This window comes from Vipera berus (genome assembly GCF_964194415.1).
Source record: "Vipera berus genome assembly, chromosome: 1".
Classification (NCBI taxonomy): domain Eukaryota; kingdom Metazoa; phylum Chordata; class Lepidosauria; order Squamata; family Viperidae; genus Vipera; species Vipera berus.
The window spans coordinates 97525511-97538657 of NC_138202.1; the positions used below are offsets into that span (position 1 = coordinate 97525511).

General features: G+C 39.6%; 1 protein-coding gene across 6 annotated transcripts in view; it reads left to right on the plus strand.

Annotated features, from left to right (window-relative positions):
• The window catches only part of PPFIBP2 (PPFIA binding protein 2), an 88352-nt gene that overhangs the window by 38491 nt on the left and 36714 nt on the right, over positions 1–13147 (plus strand). For 3 of the 6 annotated variants that reach the window (XM_081324070.1, XM_081324072.1, XM_081324071.1), the window contains 2 exons: positions 8048–8230; positions 12100–12192. In XM_081324070.1, coding sequence (XP_081180196.1) covers positions 8048–8230; positions 12100–12192 — 276 coding nt within the window. The remainder of the gene's footprint in view (positions 1–8047; positions 8231–12099; positions 12193–13147) is intronic. The other 3 variants (XM_081324075.1, XM_081324073.1, XM_081324074.1) reach the window with 1 other exon arrangement.

The following is a 13147-nucleotide window of genomic DNA, read 5'->3' on the forward strand; positions in this document are numbered from 1 at the left end:
GCTCATGGTTTATTGCTTGCAGAATCTGAACTGAGAATTGGGCTTCAGCTTGCAGCAATTTATAGGCTGGCCCCTAGGTGGCAGCCAATAGGTTTAAAGCAACTCATTGCCGCCTAGGGACAGCCAATAGCAGCACTGGAGACCTGGAGTCTGGGTTGCTGGAGAGCCGTTAGCTGCTCCAGCTTACCAGTGGTGTTACAACTGAGCCCAATACATAACAATAATATTTTCTACATTTTTTAAAGATGTCTTTCATCTTTTTTCTCAGACAAGTTCGAGATCTGGATAGGATCTAGATCTAGATAGATTTATGACAGAGGGAAAGTTAACTAAGTGTGTAAATTCCAAGTTTTTTTTCTTACTTTTTTATTAGTTTGTCAAAATATAAAATACAAAGAAAAATTTAAAAAATATTAGAATATTAGAAAAGGGGGAAGGGAAAAGAAAAAAGATAGTGTGAGCTTGGACTCCGACTGGGCAGTATCTGACCAGGGGGAAGCGATGGGTTTGGCCTATAATATTTGGGAAGAGTTTGATCCTGTGACTCCGGATGAAGTGGACAGGATCATGGGGAAATTAAGTGCCGCCACGTGTTTGTTGGACCCGTGTCCCTCCTGGCTGGTTTATGCGGCTCGGGAGGTTACACGAGACTGGCTCCTGGCAGTTATTAATGCTTCCTTGAGTGAGGGGTGCTTCCCTGCTGCCTTGAAAGAGGTGGTGGTAAGGCCCCTCCTCAAGAAACCTGCCTTGGATCCAGCTATTTTAAATAACTTTCGTCCTGTCTCCAACCTTCGCTTCCTTGCGAAGGTTGTTGAGAGCGTGGTGGCACGGCAGCTCCCTTTGGTCCTGGAGGAAACTGAGTATCTGGATCCATACCAATCGGGTTTCAGGCCCGGGTACAGCACAGAGACGGCATTGGTCGCGCTGGTGGATGATCTCTGGTGGGCCCGAGACAGGGGTTATTCCTCTGTCCTGGTCCTATTAGACCTCTCAGTGGCTTTTGATACCATCGACCATGGTATCTTGCTGCGACTTCTTGAGAGGTTGGGAGTGGGAGGCACCGTTTTACGGTGGTTCTCCTCCTACCTCTCGGGCCGTTCGCAGACGGTGTTGGCAGGAGGGCAGAGGTCAACCCCTAGGCCCCTTAGTTGTGGGGTGCCTCAGGGGTCGGTACTCTCGCCCCTCCTGTTCAACAGCTATATGAAGCCGCTGGGTGAGATCATCCGTGGTTTCGGGGTGAGGTATCATCAATATGCTGATGATACCCAGCTTTTCATCTCCACCCCGAACCAACCCAGCGATGCCCTCGGTGTGATGTCCTGTTGCCTGGAAGCGGTACGGATTTGGATGGGGAAGAACAGGCTCCAGCTCAACCCGGCCAAGACTGAGTGGCTTTACATACCGGCATCTCGACTTGTCCAAGAGGTTCCATGTTTGGTTATGGGAGGAGAGGTGTTACCTCCCGTTGATAGGGCACGCAATTTAGGCGTCCTCCTGGACTCACGACTCAGTTTTGAAGATCCTATTGGAGTCGTGGCCAGGGGGGCATTTGCCCAGGTTCGCTTGGTGCACCAGTTGCGCCCCTATCTGGACCGAGATGCCCTACGTACGGTCACTCATGCACTCGTTACCTCCCGGATAGATTACTGCAATGCTCTCTACATGGGGCTGCCCTTGAAGACCACCCGGAGGCTTTAGCTGGTGCAGAATGCGGCCGCGCGGGTAGTGATGGGAGCATCCCGATACTCCCATATTACACCCCTCCTGCGTGAGCTGCATTGGTTACCGGTTGTCTTCTGGGTGAGATTTAAGGTGCTGGTACTTACCTTTAAAGCCCTACATGGCCTAGGCCCGGGATATTTGCAGGACCATCTGCTGCCGGAAACGACTTCCCATCGCCCAGTGCGCTCACACAGAGAGGGCCTCCTCAGGGTGCCGTCGGCCAGACAATGTCGGCTGGTGACCCCCAGGGGGAAGGCCTTCTCTTTGGGAGCGCCAGCCCTGTGGAACCAACTCCGCCTTGAGCTCTGGATGGCCCCGGATCTCCGGTCCTTTCGCCGCGGCCTTAAAACTTTCCTTTTTCATCAGGCTGACCTGGACTGACGACAGGGTTTTTAAAAATGTTTTTTAATTTTTAATTGTTTAGTTTAACTTATTTATTGGGGCTGTTTATTTAATTTCTTTTAACTTTTGTATTGTTGTTTTTATTGTTGTTAGCCGCCCTGAGTACTTTGGGAGATAGGGCGGCATATAAGTCCCAAAAATAAATAAATAAATAAATAAATAAATAAATAAATAAATAAATAAATAAATAAATAAATAAGAGGGGGGGAAAAGGCACCAACTTCTGACTCTCTTTAGCACAGAAGAAGATAACAACATTACAATCAAGGTGCTGGTGATGACCTATAAAGCCCTAAATGGCTTGGGTCCGGGATATCTGAGGGAACACCTGCTGCCGGCATCAAGTTCCCTTCATCCTGTGCGCTCCCACAGGGAGGGCCTTCTCAGGGTGCCGCCGGCCTTCTCTGTGGGCGCGCCTGCCCTTTGGAATCAGTTACCCGTAGAGCTCAGGACTGCCCCTGATTTTCGTCCGTTCCGCCGGGACCTGAAGACCTGACTCTTTGAGCTTTCCGGCCAGGACTGAGAACTTTTAATTTTTAACTTATTGTAATTGGGTTTTTAATCAGAGTTATAGGGGTTTTAGATTTTTAATCAAGGATAATTTAATCTATTTTAATTGTTATTAACTTTTTGTATTGTAATGTTGTTTTAATTGCCTTGTGAACCACCCTGGGTCCTACAGGAGAAGGGCGGTATATAAGTTCAATAAATAATAATAATAATAATCACAACTTTTTGCTTTTACACAACAGTATGCAGAAACCATTTCTATAACAATAAACCTATCTAATCAACAGAAACAAAATCAAAATTTCATTTTCTTTTTCATTGCAAGTACAAAATCTGGAATCAATTTCAAAATAGAAGCAAGATTAAATATGTTCTCATCTGTGGATAAAAGAATCAGTTTAACCATCTCTGCTTCTCATTGCTGTGGGGAATAATATGTACCTCCATTGACTCATTAATCTTTATCCTAGTTCATATTAAGAAAATCCTATATATAAATTCAATCTCTTTTTGTTTAACCCTGAAGGAAGAAAACACCTTCCTTTTTTTTCTTAACTTCATTTCATGTGGGTTTTTTATGTCAGCATTTTGTTTTACTTATTTATTTTTCACATTTCTGAACTGCTCATTTGCCTCAAGAGAAATTTTTGTAATCGCAATATTGAGTACTCCCCTCTCCCTCCTGTTGGTTTTTTTTTAAATCAATAGAGGATGCAAGAATAGTGAAATTCTCCTGAAGAGAAAACTGCAGATTTTCCTTTTTATCAGAAAAGCAAGTGGAAGGGAAAAGCTGCCAAAATGAATGGGACTCAAGCTATTTTTGTATCTTTGGGGTGGATGCTTAGGAGATGAAATAGATAGATTAAGCCTTGCCAAACAAAAAATCCAAATTGTTGGCCCCATCTATTCTAATGTGATAGTTGGAGTTATATTCAATCTCCCATTGGCCACACATGTTCTAAAAGCTGCATATTTTATACTCCTGATGTAGTTTAAAAATAAAAATTAATATTTTCCTAACCCCAGGCTTTAAGAAAAGCAGATCATTTTAAAAGCATTCTTTTACTCCTATTATTCCTGTCATGTTTTGTCCATTGTATTATCAATTACATAATTCACTATCAAAGGATCTGATCTAGATTAAATGCATACTTGTGTAATCAGTTCTACAGTTCAGTTAGAAAACTTTCCAGTTTGATTTCTACCTTATATAAATAGCATGCACCTTCTTCTATCAGCATTATACTCGGCAATATGCAAATGTATTGCTATCTAAAAGACCATTTCCAAAGCAGTCAGAGAAGTATAACAAGTTTGAACATAATTTTGTATGTCCCTTTGCTGAAGCAATACAGGCAGAATACATTACCTGCATAAATTTATCTCTTATATTGTTTTAAAAAGCCACTTGGAAAGAGTGCTAAGAGATGCAAACAGTGCAGTTTCATCCTTAATCTTAAACCTAAGGAAGTTAATTATTGATTATAGAACACATGGTCTACAAACTGCCCCTTAGTATGTCAGTGAGGACGCTGTCAAGAAGCTTGCATGTCAAGAAGCTTGCTGGTTTTTTTTTCCTGAGGAGATCCTATGGGGCCTCCTATCTTTAATTGTTTCAGCCTGTCCAGTGTGAGCTGGCACAATGGATTAATTGTAGGTCCGCTCCATTAAACACTGTCATCTCTGTGGGCCTAGGAAACAGGCCTTCTGTGTAGCAATGTTACCCTTTGGAATAAAGTCTCCCCTGAAATCCATATAACTCCCACCATGATTTAATTCTGGAAAGCTTTAAGAGCTGGCTATTTACCCAGAACTTTGGATAACCTGGTATTTCTCCATTTGTGATATTATATATTTGTTTCGTTGTTGGATTGCTATCTTGTGATTATCTTCTAATTATTTTTTGTGCCTGTTTTGGTAATTTCTATAATTTGTTTCTCTTTGTATTCTTTTGAATTCTCTTTCTATTCTTTTATTGTTGTCAGCCATCCCAAAATGATTGGAGATGGACGGAATACAAGTTGAATAAAATAAATATTTCTGCTGCAAACCTGAAATTGGGTTTATCTCCCTTGATTTATCTCTGTAATTTCAGTCTAAACACACACAGATAATAGTACTCTGTTGAGAAATAACAGATTTGCTTAAATCAGAGACGTCTCTTTCCCACTCTACTTGAATCTGTTTCCCATTTTAATTCTGAAAAGAAGTGACATAGAAGAAACCAGATGAAACCAATGTAACGGGGGTTTTTTTTCCAAACAGGGGAATAAACAGAAACAGATTGAAAGAAAAGTAGCAGAATCATGTGGCTCTATAGACTCTGTGAAATGGTTCCTATGGCAACAAAATGTCATGAAAAACAAAGCTGTAATTTTTGTACTTAGTTCTCACACAAGAATTGGGTGGTGAAGCCTATGGGTCACCCTGACTGAGAGACAGAAGCAGGGAAGGGTTTAGCATCTGCTTTCAGCTAAGTGAAGGGAACCTGTCAGAATCCCTATCTCTTCTACTTTGAAAATGAATTCCCTTTGCAGAATATATACAAGTAATCCTCAGCTTATAATCATTTGTTTAACAACTGTTCAAAGTTATGTCATTGAAAAAAATGGCTTAAATGACTAGTCCTTGCACTTATGAGCATCAAAGTACCGCCATGATCACATGATCATAATTTGGGTGCTTGACCTACAGCAGGGGTAGGCAACCTCGGCTCTTTTATGACTCGTGGACTTCAACTCCCAGAATTCCTGAGTCAACTGACTCAGGAATTCTGGGAGTTGAAGTCCACGAGTCATAAAAGAGCCGAGGTTGCCTACCCCTGACCTACAGCATGTATTTACCACAGTTATAGTCTCCCAGGTCATGTGGTCACTGTTTGTGCCCCTTCCACCCAGCTTCTGATGAGCAAAGTCAATGGGAAAGCTGGATTTGCCTAATAACCGCGTAATTCACTTAACGGTTGCAGAGATTTACTTAACAACCATGACAATAAAGGTCATAAAATCAAGTATAATTCATTTAACCAGCTTGCTTAGCAATCACAATTCTGGTCCCAGTTGTGGGCTATAAGTTGAAGACTACTTGCATTTCTCTTTCCAGGCAAACTATATGCAGCTGCAGTTTGATTTTGGCTTAGTGAGAATGTTTTCTCTCCAAAATTATGCCTTCAGAATTTCTTCTCAAAACTTAAGGACTTTTTGCAAAATGTTTCCAATTGATACGGCAAGAAAAAAGATCGAGACTTTTAACATTTTCATTCTGGAATATCTTGCCTGGAATTGATTTTCTTATATGAGTTGAAGATACAGTTTTATATGACTACAAAGCTGATCTATGTATACCTATTTATTTATTTGTATCCTGCCTTTAATAGGTAGTCCTTGACTTACGACTACAATTGAGCCCCAAATTTCTATTGTTAAGTGAAATATTTGTCAAGTGAATTTTGCCCCATTTTAAGACCTTTCTTGCCACAGTTATTAAGTGAATCACTGCAGTTCTTAAGTTAATAACACGGTTGTTAAGTGAGTCTGGTTTCCCCATTGACTTTGCTTGTCAGAAGGTCACAAAAGGTGATCGCGTGACCCTGGGACACTGCAACCGTCATAAATGTGAATCAGTTGACAAGCATCTGACTTTTGATCACATGACCATGGTGATGCTGCAGCAGTTGTAAGTGTGAAAAACAGTCATAAGTCACTTTTTTCAGTGCTATTGTAACTTTGAACGGTCACTAAATTAACTGTTGTAAGTCGAGGACTCCTGTATTATTTTTAAAAATAAGTCGTGTCAACCCTAATTTGTGTATAATCATAGAGCCACTCAGAAGCTACAATTTACTTCAGCATAAAGTTAGAGTTGACTTTTTACTGCTTTAATGTTTTATCATTTAAAATTAACTTTTATGTAAAAATAGGTGAGCTGACACCCATCAAAAATAAAAACAAAATACAATGTTGATAGAGCGTTTAATGGTACCTCTGTGGTATGTGTATCATAATCTTAAAAAAGCATAAACTGAGGTTATGGAATGCTAAACCTGATGCAACTGTACCCAAACTTTCTCATCTATCTTGGTTCAATGAACACTGCAAAGGCTATCTGTGCTTCTATTTTCATTTGGGAAATAGCTTTATATTTTGAGATATTATTTTCAGCTGTTCTTTCAGAGGATGTTTTCAATGTCTGTGTTGTTGAATCTTTGTGATTTAAAAAGAACTCTGGATGTTTGTAAGATATTCTTTCGATTCATTATTTCTGAATGAGATCTACTCGGCATTAAAAAGAAAAATATTGGTAGATCATGATGGATATGATACTTGCATTTATAATTGATTTTTAAGAGCTATTTATAATTGATTTTTAAGAGCTATTTATAATTGATTTTTAAGAGCTATTTATAATTGATTTTTAAGAGCTATCAGGGTTCTCTCAGAACAGTAGCAGTATCTGGCTGTTCTTAGTTGGCTCTGAATAAGCAGTCAAAGCTGGTTAAGCACTTGAATGGAAAATCCCAGGTTGTGGGCTAGACTGGGAAATTGAACACTCTCCCAGAAGAAGCCAGTAATAACATACCTCTGTATTGTTGCTATGAAAACAACAAGGGGGATTCTATTTAATAAGATTCCACAATAGCCAAATTCCCAGGAATATTTTATGAAAGCTTGTGATCTATGAGGTCTTTGATACTTTTTAAAATATAGAATTAAGACTGTCAGTTCTTTGTATACTTTTTGGAAGGGCTTCAGAACATAGCATAAATGTAGTATTTATTTGCAACTCATTAAAGTAACCACTTTCTGCTTTCAGGATCACAAAGCTACAATGGAATGCTTTTTGTTGTAGTTATGTGATTCTGTAAAAAAAAAGGAATGCTTTAATGAGTTACAGATAGGTGTGATGTCTTTCCAAGTTTTTGCAGGCATATTTTCTCAGCTGAATCTGAAGAGTTGCCTAGCCTTAAAAGGTAGCACCATTACTTTTTACTGTCCATTTTTTATGTTCTTTTAAGAAATGTAAGCTTTGCAGATGCAAGCTTTCCTTCTACAATATGGCAGAAAAGGTACTGGTTTGATGTGATCATAGGCAGATATTGAGGAAATCAGTTACAGATACACAGTGAGCTAAAACATTTATCAAACTAAAGGGCTTTTGAGTCTTCCCAATGCATTATTTTTATCTCTTACGATGTTAACTTGTCATCTGAGCTTCTTAAGAAGGAATAGTTTTGATAGTTGTTTTAAGCATTAATGGAATCTGTTCTGTGGAATGATCCCTACCCTTTTCACTATTTCACAAAAGAGGACACCTTAATGCCTATTGTTCTATCTCATCCCCTCCCCCAAGAGAGTATGTTTTTGGCTTCATTTCATGTTGTCTCTAGATGTCATTTTCTGTCTTTCTTATTTAGTCAGTAGTCAACCTGATCAGTGACCTGCAAGAACAGATGTGTAGACTGCAACTGGAGATTAATAATCAAATCCAGGGAAGAAAATCACACAGTAGGAAGCCGAGTGTCGAGGCTATTGGTTCTCAAAACAGCACTGAATGGGTGACAGAGTTCCCTTCACAGGAGAATTGCTTTCAGTGTGAAGTATGAAGGTCAAATGTTAGCCTGAATCTATACATTTTCTTTTCTTTTCTTTTTTTGAGGAATAAACTAAACATTACTAATCAGAGTTTTCTGTGACCACTTGGCATGAATTGATGCTGCCTTTACAGAATGCTGTGTTTCTTAACAAAGTAAGAGTCAAGTTTTGCTTGTCTTGTTTTGGAGTTGAGGCAATAACAGGCTTAAAGGGATTTTGTTAAACTTTGTCAAAGCTGAAGAGCTGTGCTTGAAATAACGGGCTATTCCTGATATGAGATTGTAATGGTGATCCATCTTTGGATGCATATTTGTAAAACCCACTTTTACAATATGTAAGTAGTCTCAAATTATGGATTATTCCTATGTGTGCTTACTGTCTAATTTGTTAATATATGAACATTTTAACTCACAGTATATTATTAAAGTAGAACCATGCTGCAAATTGTAAAGAACTTAAGAGACTTGAACACTGGGCCCTATCCAAAAAAATGCAATTCATTGGTGAGAAAAGTAAAGACCTCCACATAGGCAAGAAAAAACAAATGCAGAGGTACAGAATAGGCAGTATCTGTCTCAACAGCAATAACTGTGAGAGAGATCTGTGAGTCCTAGTGAATAACCACTTAAATATGAGCCAGTAGTGTGCTGCAGCTGGCAAAAATGCCAATGCAGTCCTAGATTGCATCAACAGAGGGATAGCATCAAGAACACAGGAAGTGACAATACCACTCTATATTGTACTAACTAGTGAGATCACATTTGGAATACCGCACCCAATTCTAATCACCGCAATACAAAAAAGATGTTGAGACCCAGAAAGAGTAGAGAGAAGAGCGATAAAGGAGGTCTGGAGGCTTAACCATATGATGAATGATCAAGAGAGCTAGATATGTTTAGTCTAACAAAGAGAAGGATTAAGGGTGACGTGATAGCTCTCTTCCAGTATGTGAGGGGCTATAACAGAGAAGAAGGGGTCGACTTATTCTCCAAAGCACCTGAGGGTAGGACAAGAAGTAACGGGTGGAAAATTGTTAAAGAGAGATTCAACCTAGAACTAAGGAGAAATTTCCTGACAGTTAATCAGTTGAATAGCCTGCCTCCAGAAACTGTGGTGCTCTATCACGGGAAGTTTTCAAGAAGAGGTTAGACAACCATTTGTCTGGAATGGTGTAAGGTCTCCTCCTCGAACAGGGAACTGGACTACAAGACCTCCAAGGTCCCTTCCACCCTTGATATTCTATGTTCTTATGTCTAGTTAAATGTCCCTTAGGACTTTAGGTCCTTCTATGATTCTTTATTAATTTATAATGCTTTTATTTAAAGCAACCAGTCCTCTTAATTTATAGAAGTATGTAAGGAATATTGAACCAAATTGCTTAATTTGGTAAATCTATTTTAATAATGTATAATTAACAAGGAAAGCAAAAAATTATTTCGGATATAATCTGTTTTTTTAATTCAGTGTTATAGTAATTAATGTGTTATTAAACCCATTAAGTAATTTTTAAAAGTTAATCTATAATGTATTAGCAAAGTGCATCAAACTCTTATTATTTGATGGACGTGAGAAAATTATTTGACTGAGGGCCTCCATTTAAGGCAATGGTTTTCAAAATGTATTTAAGTTATAGGCATCTGGTTTCATTTATTTTGTACATTTTATTCCAAAGAATCAAATGAATGGGACAAAGGGAATCCTCCATAAAACTCAGACATTTTTTTCTTTGTTGAAAGCTCTTTAAAGTTAATTGCTTATTCTGCAAAAACATCTCAGGGCTATATGGGTTTTGTAGAATAAACTTTCACTCTGATCAAAACCACTTTATATGTCAGACTGAAAGCTACTTTAGATAAGCTGGTAGAATTCAGCAGGATAGGACTGACACTGGTATGCCTAACGTAAGCTGATTTTAAGATTTATTATTAGCTCAGGTTTGTTGAAGTAGCATTGTGCTTTTCTGAAACTTGGAGAATCACATTTTGGACATATTTGTTTTACTCCTGCTGATTTCTTTAAAGTAATGCCTCTGACTCTATCTGTATGGTTGCTTAACATTAAGTATAACGTAGTAAGGGTTACCTCATATAGACTGAAAAAGAAAACAAAGCTGAAAGAAACTGACACAAAATATTATATATATTATTTTCCCCATTGGATTAGATCAAGTAGGGTCAACTTCCTGCAGGTCCCATCTATCTGAGAATGACAGGATCTTAAAATGCATTTTTTATTCTGCTCCAATGTTGTTGTGATTCAGGGTCAGCCTGTGGGTTCGGCAGTTGGGTCGGATGATTCAGAGGAGGAGGAGGGGGGTGTTGGAGAGCTTGCTGAGGATAGTATTGAGGCTCCACAGAGCCCTCAGCCAGGCCCCTCCCATCTGGTTATGATGCAGACCCAGCTGTGTGAGCCTGACAGCGTGGATGAAGATGACCCACAGCTGGCCCTGTTCAAGGATGCCCGACGCAGGAGGCAGTCAAGCAGGAGTAAACAGAGGAAGGCAATGGGGCACCTCGGAAGGAGGCAGAGAGAAGCCACGCCCAGAACTGTTTAAAAGGGGAATGTGTGGGAGGGCTGGTTTGCTGAAGGCAACCGTTTGAATAGCTCCTGTTTCATGGTTCGTGTCTTGTTTTGCTCTGTTTGCTTTTGTGTCCATAAATTTGGCAGGCTTAGTTCCAGCCTCTTGCCTTCTTGTAAAGGGGTTGTCCCTGCCTTATCTGCAGGGCCGGTAGTAGGCTGGTACAGAACAAATGTGTGGGAACGCTCTCTTTACATAGATCCTGCCTATCAGTTCCCTCTTGGGTTTCAGGAGGGACTTAAGACCTAGCTAGCTTTTCTATCTCACTCAGGAAGAACGCATGTTATATTGGGATACTCTCACAGAAGTTGTCTTTCTGTACTTAAAGCTAAAAGTAGTACTTGAAGTGACTTTATACAGATAGTACTCAAATTATGACTAGTTGCTTAGTGATCGTTCAAAGCTACAGTGTGCCCCCCAAAGGTGTCTGTGACCCAGTTACAACATTCCAACAACTGGGCCCCTCCACCGTCATGTGACTGCATTTCAGTCCCTTGGCAACTGTCCCCCATTTATGGCCATTTGCAGTATCCCATAAACATGGGACAAGATATTTTTGCCCAAACCTGGCATTTTCTTTGAGTTTTGGCAAAAATGCCACATAGTGAACAATTATTTTGCTTAACAACTGCAAAAAATGTTCATAAAATCTAATCCGCTCATGTACTTTATGACCCTCATGACTTAGGAATGCAATGGGAAAACTCCATTATTGTCATAGGTTGTGGACTACTTGTAGAATACCAAACTCCGATATTAATGAAAGGAGATTAAGAATGGAAATTTCTGGCTTATAAATAAAACAGTGCCGCATAAAATAGAATGCTAGATTCTGCTTCTTCTACAACAGTGTTTCTTAAACTTTTTTCTCTCAGGGCCCTTTCGCCTTTTTAAAAATTATGGAGGATTCCAAAATTGCTTGTATGGGCTATATAATTATCAATATTTACCATATTAAATATTAAAATTTATGCATTTGCTGCTGCTACCGCTACTCATGATTGCCCGATGGGATTTAATATTATGTTATTTTTCAAAATAGACTTGTGAATAATTTTGATTTTTTATGAGAGGTCCTTGGACACCCAGAGGTCTTAGAACCACTCTTTATAAAACTCACGCTTTAAGAAACACTGCCATACCGCAATATTTTCAGTCAAGTCGTTTTACCATAACATAAATTTAACCATGGAATGTATTTGTCATTGATAATAATATTTACATGTGATTAATGATGATTTTACCCTAAGTGCAGTGTCATTAAGAAGTATTCTTTTATCTCTCACTTCTCTGCAGAATTTGTTACAGGAACTGAAACACCTGAAAATTAAGGTTGAAGAGCTAGAAAATGAGAGGACTCAATATGAATGGAAACTGAAAGCAACTAAAGTAAGCAGCACAATTTATAAAGCGGTACTAATACCTCACATGAGGGACGCAGTGGCTCAGTGGGTTAGGACGCTGAGCTTGTCGATCAGAAGGTCGGCAGTTTGGCGGGTCGAATCCCGAGTGCCGCGTAACAGAGTGAGTGCCTGTTACTCGTCCCAGCTTCTGCCCACCTAGCAGTTCGAAAGCACGTAAAAATGCAAGTAGAAAAATAGGGACCACTCCGGTGGGAAGGTAACAGCGTTCCATGCACCTTTGGCGTCTAGTCATGCCAGCCACATGACCACGGAGATGTCCTCAGACAAGTGCTGGCTCTTCAGCTTTGAAACGGAGATGAGCACCGGCCCCTAGAGTCGGAAACGACTAGCACGTATGTGCGGGGGAACCTTTACCTTTACCTTAATACCTCACGTGATCTTGATTCTGTGTCTCTGTTTATACAACCCAGGATTGTATTAGCTTTTTTGGCGGCGGTTGCACACTGCTGGCTCATGGTTAATTGATCGTCCACTAGGACTCCAAGGTCCCTCTCACAGCTACTGTTTTTAAGCCAGGTCTTGTCCAATGCTGGCATGTCACCCAAAATATCATGTTATGTCGCTTTTGACATGTATATCATAGGTTCACCAACACTGTTCTATGATGTATATTCTAATTTCCAGAGGGTTATAGTGTGCATTTTGATTCTTTTTGTTTGTGAGGAACGTAGGGACATATCAGAAGGAAGCCAAAAGCATTTTGTATAGACTGGCTCCTGAGGAACGATCTTACAGAATATTTCAATTACTTCACACTGTTACAATGAACATTTACTTTGCTCTTTAAAATTGCTAGTTGCTAGAAGTTAAATCCAAAGAAATGTCATAGAAATAGAGAACATGTCAAAATAGGTCCGTATACATGTACAATAATTTGTATGCGACCTACTCCCCGGACTCTAGATCAAGATTCTGCAAAG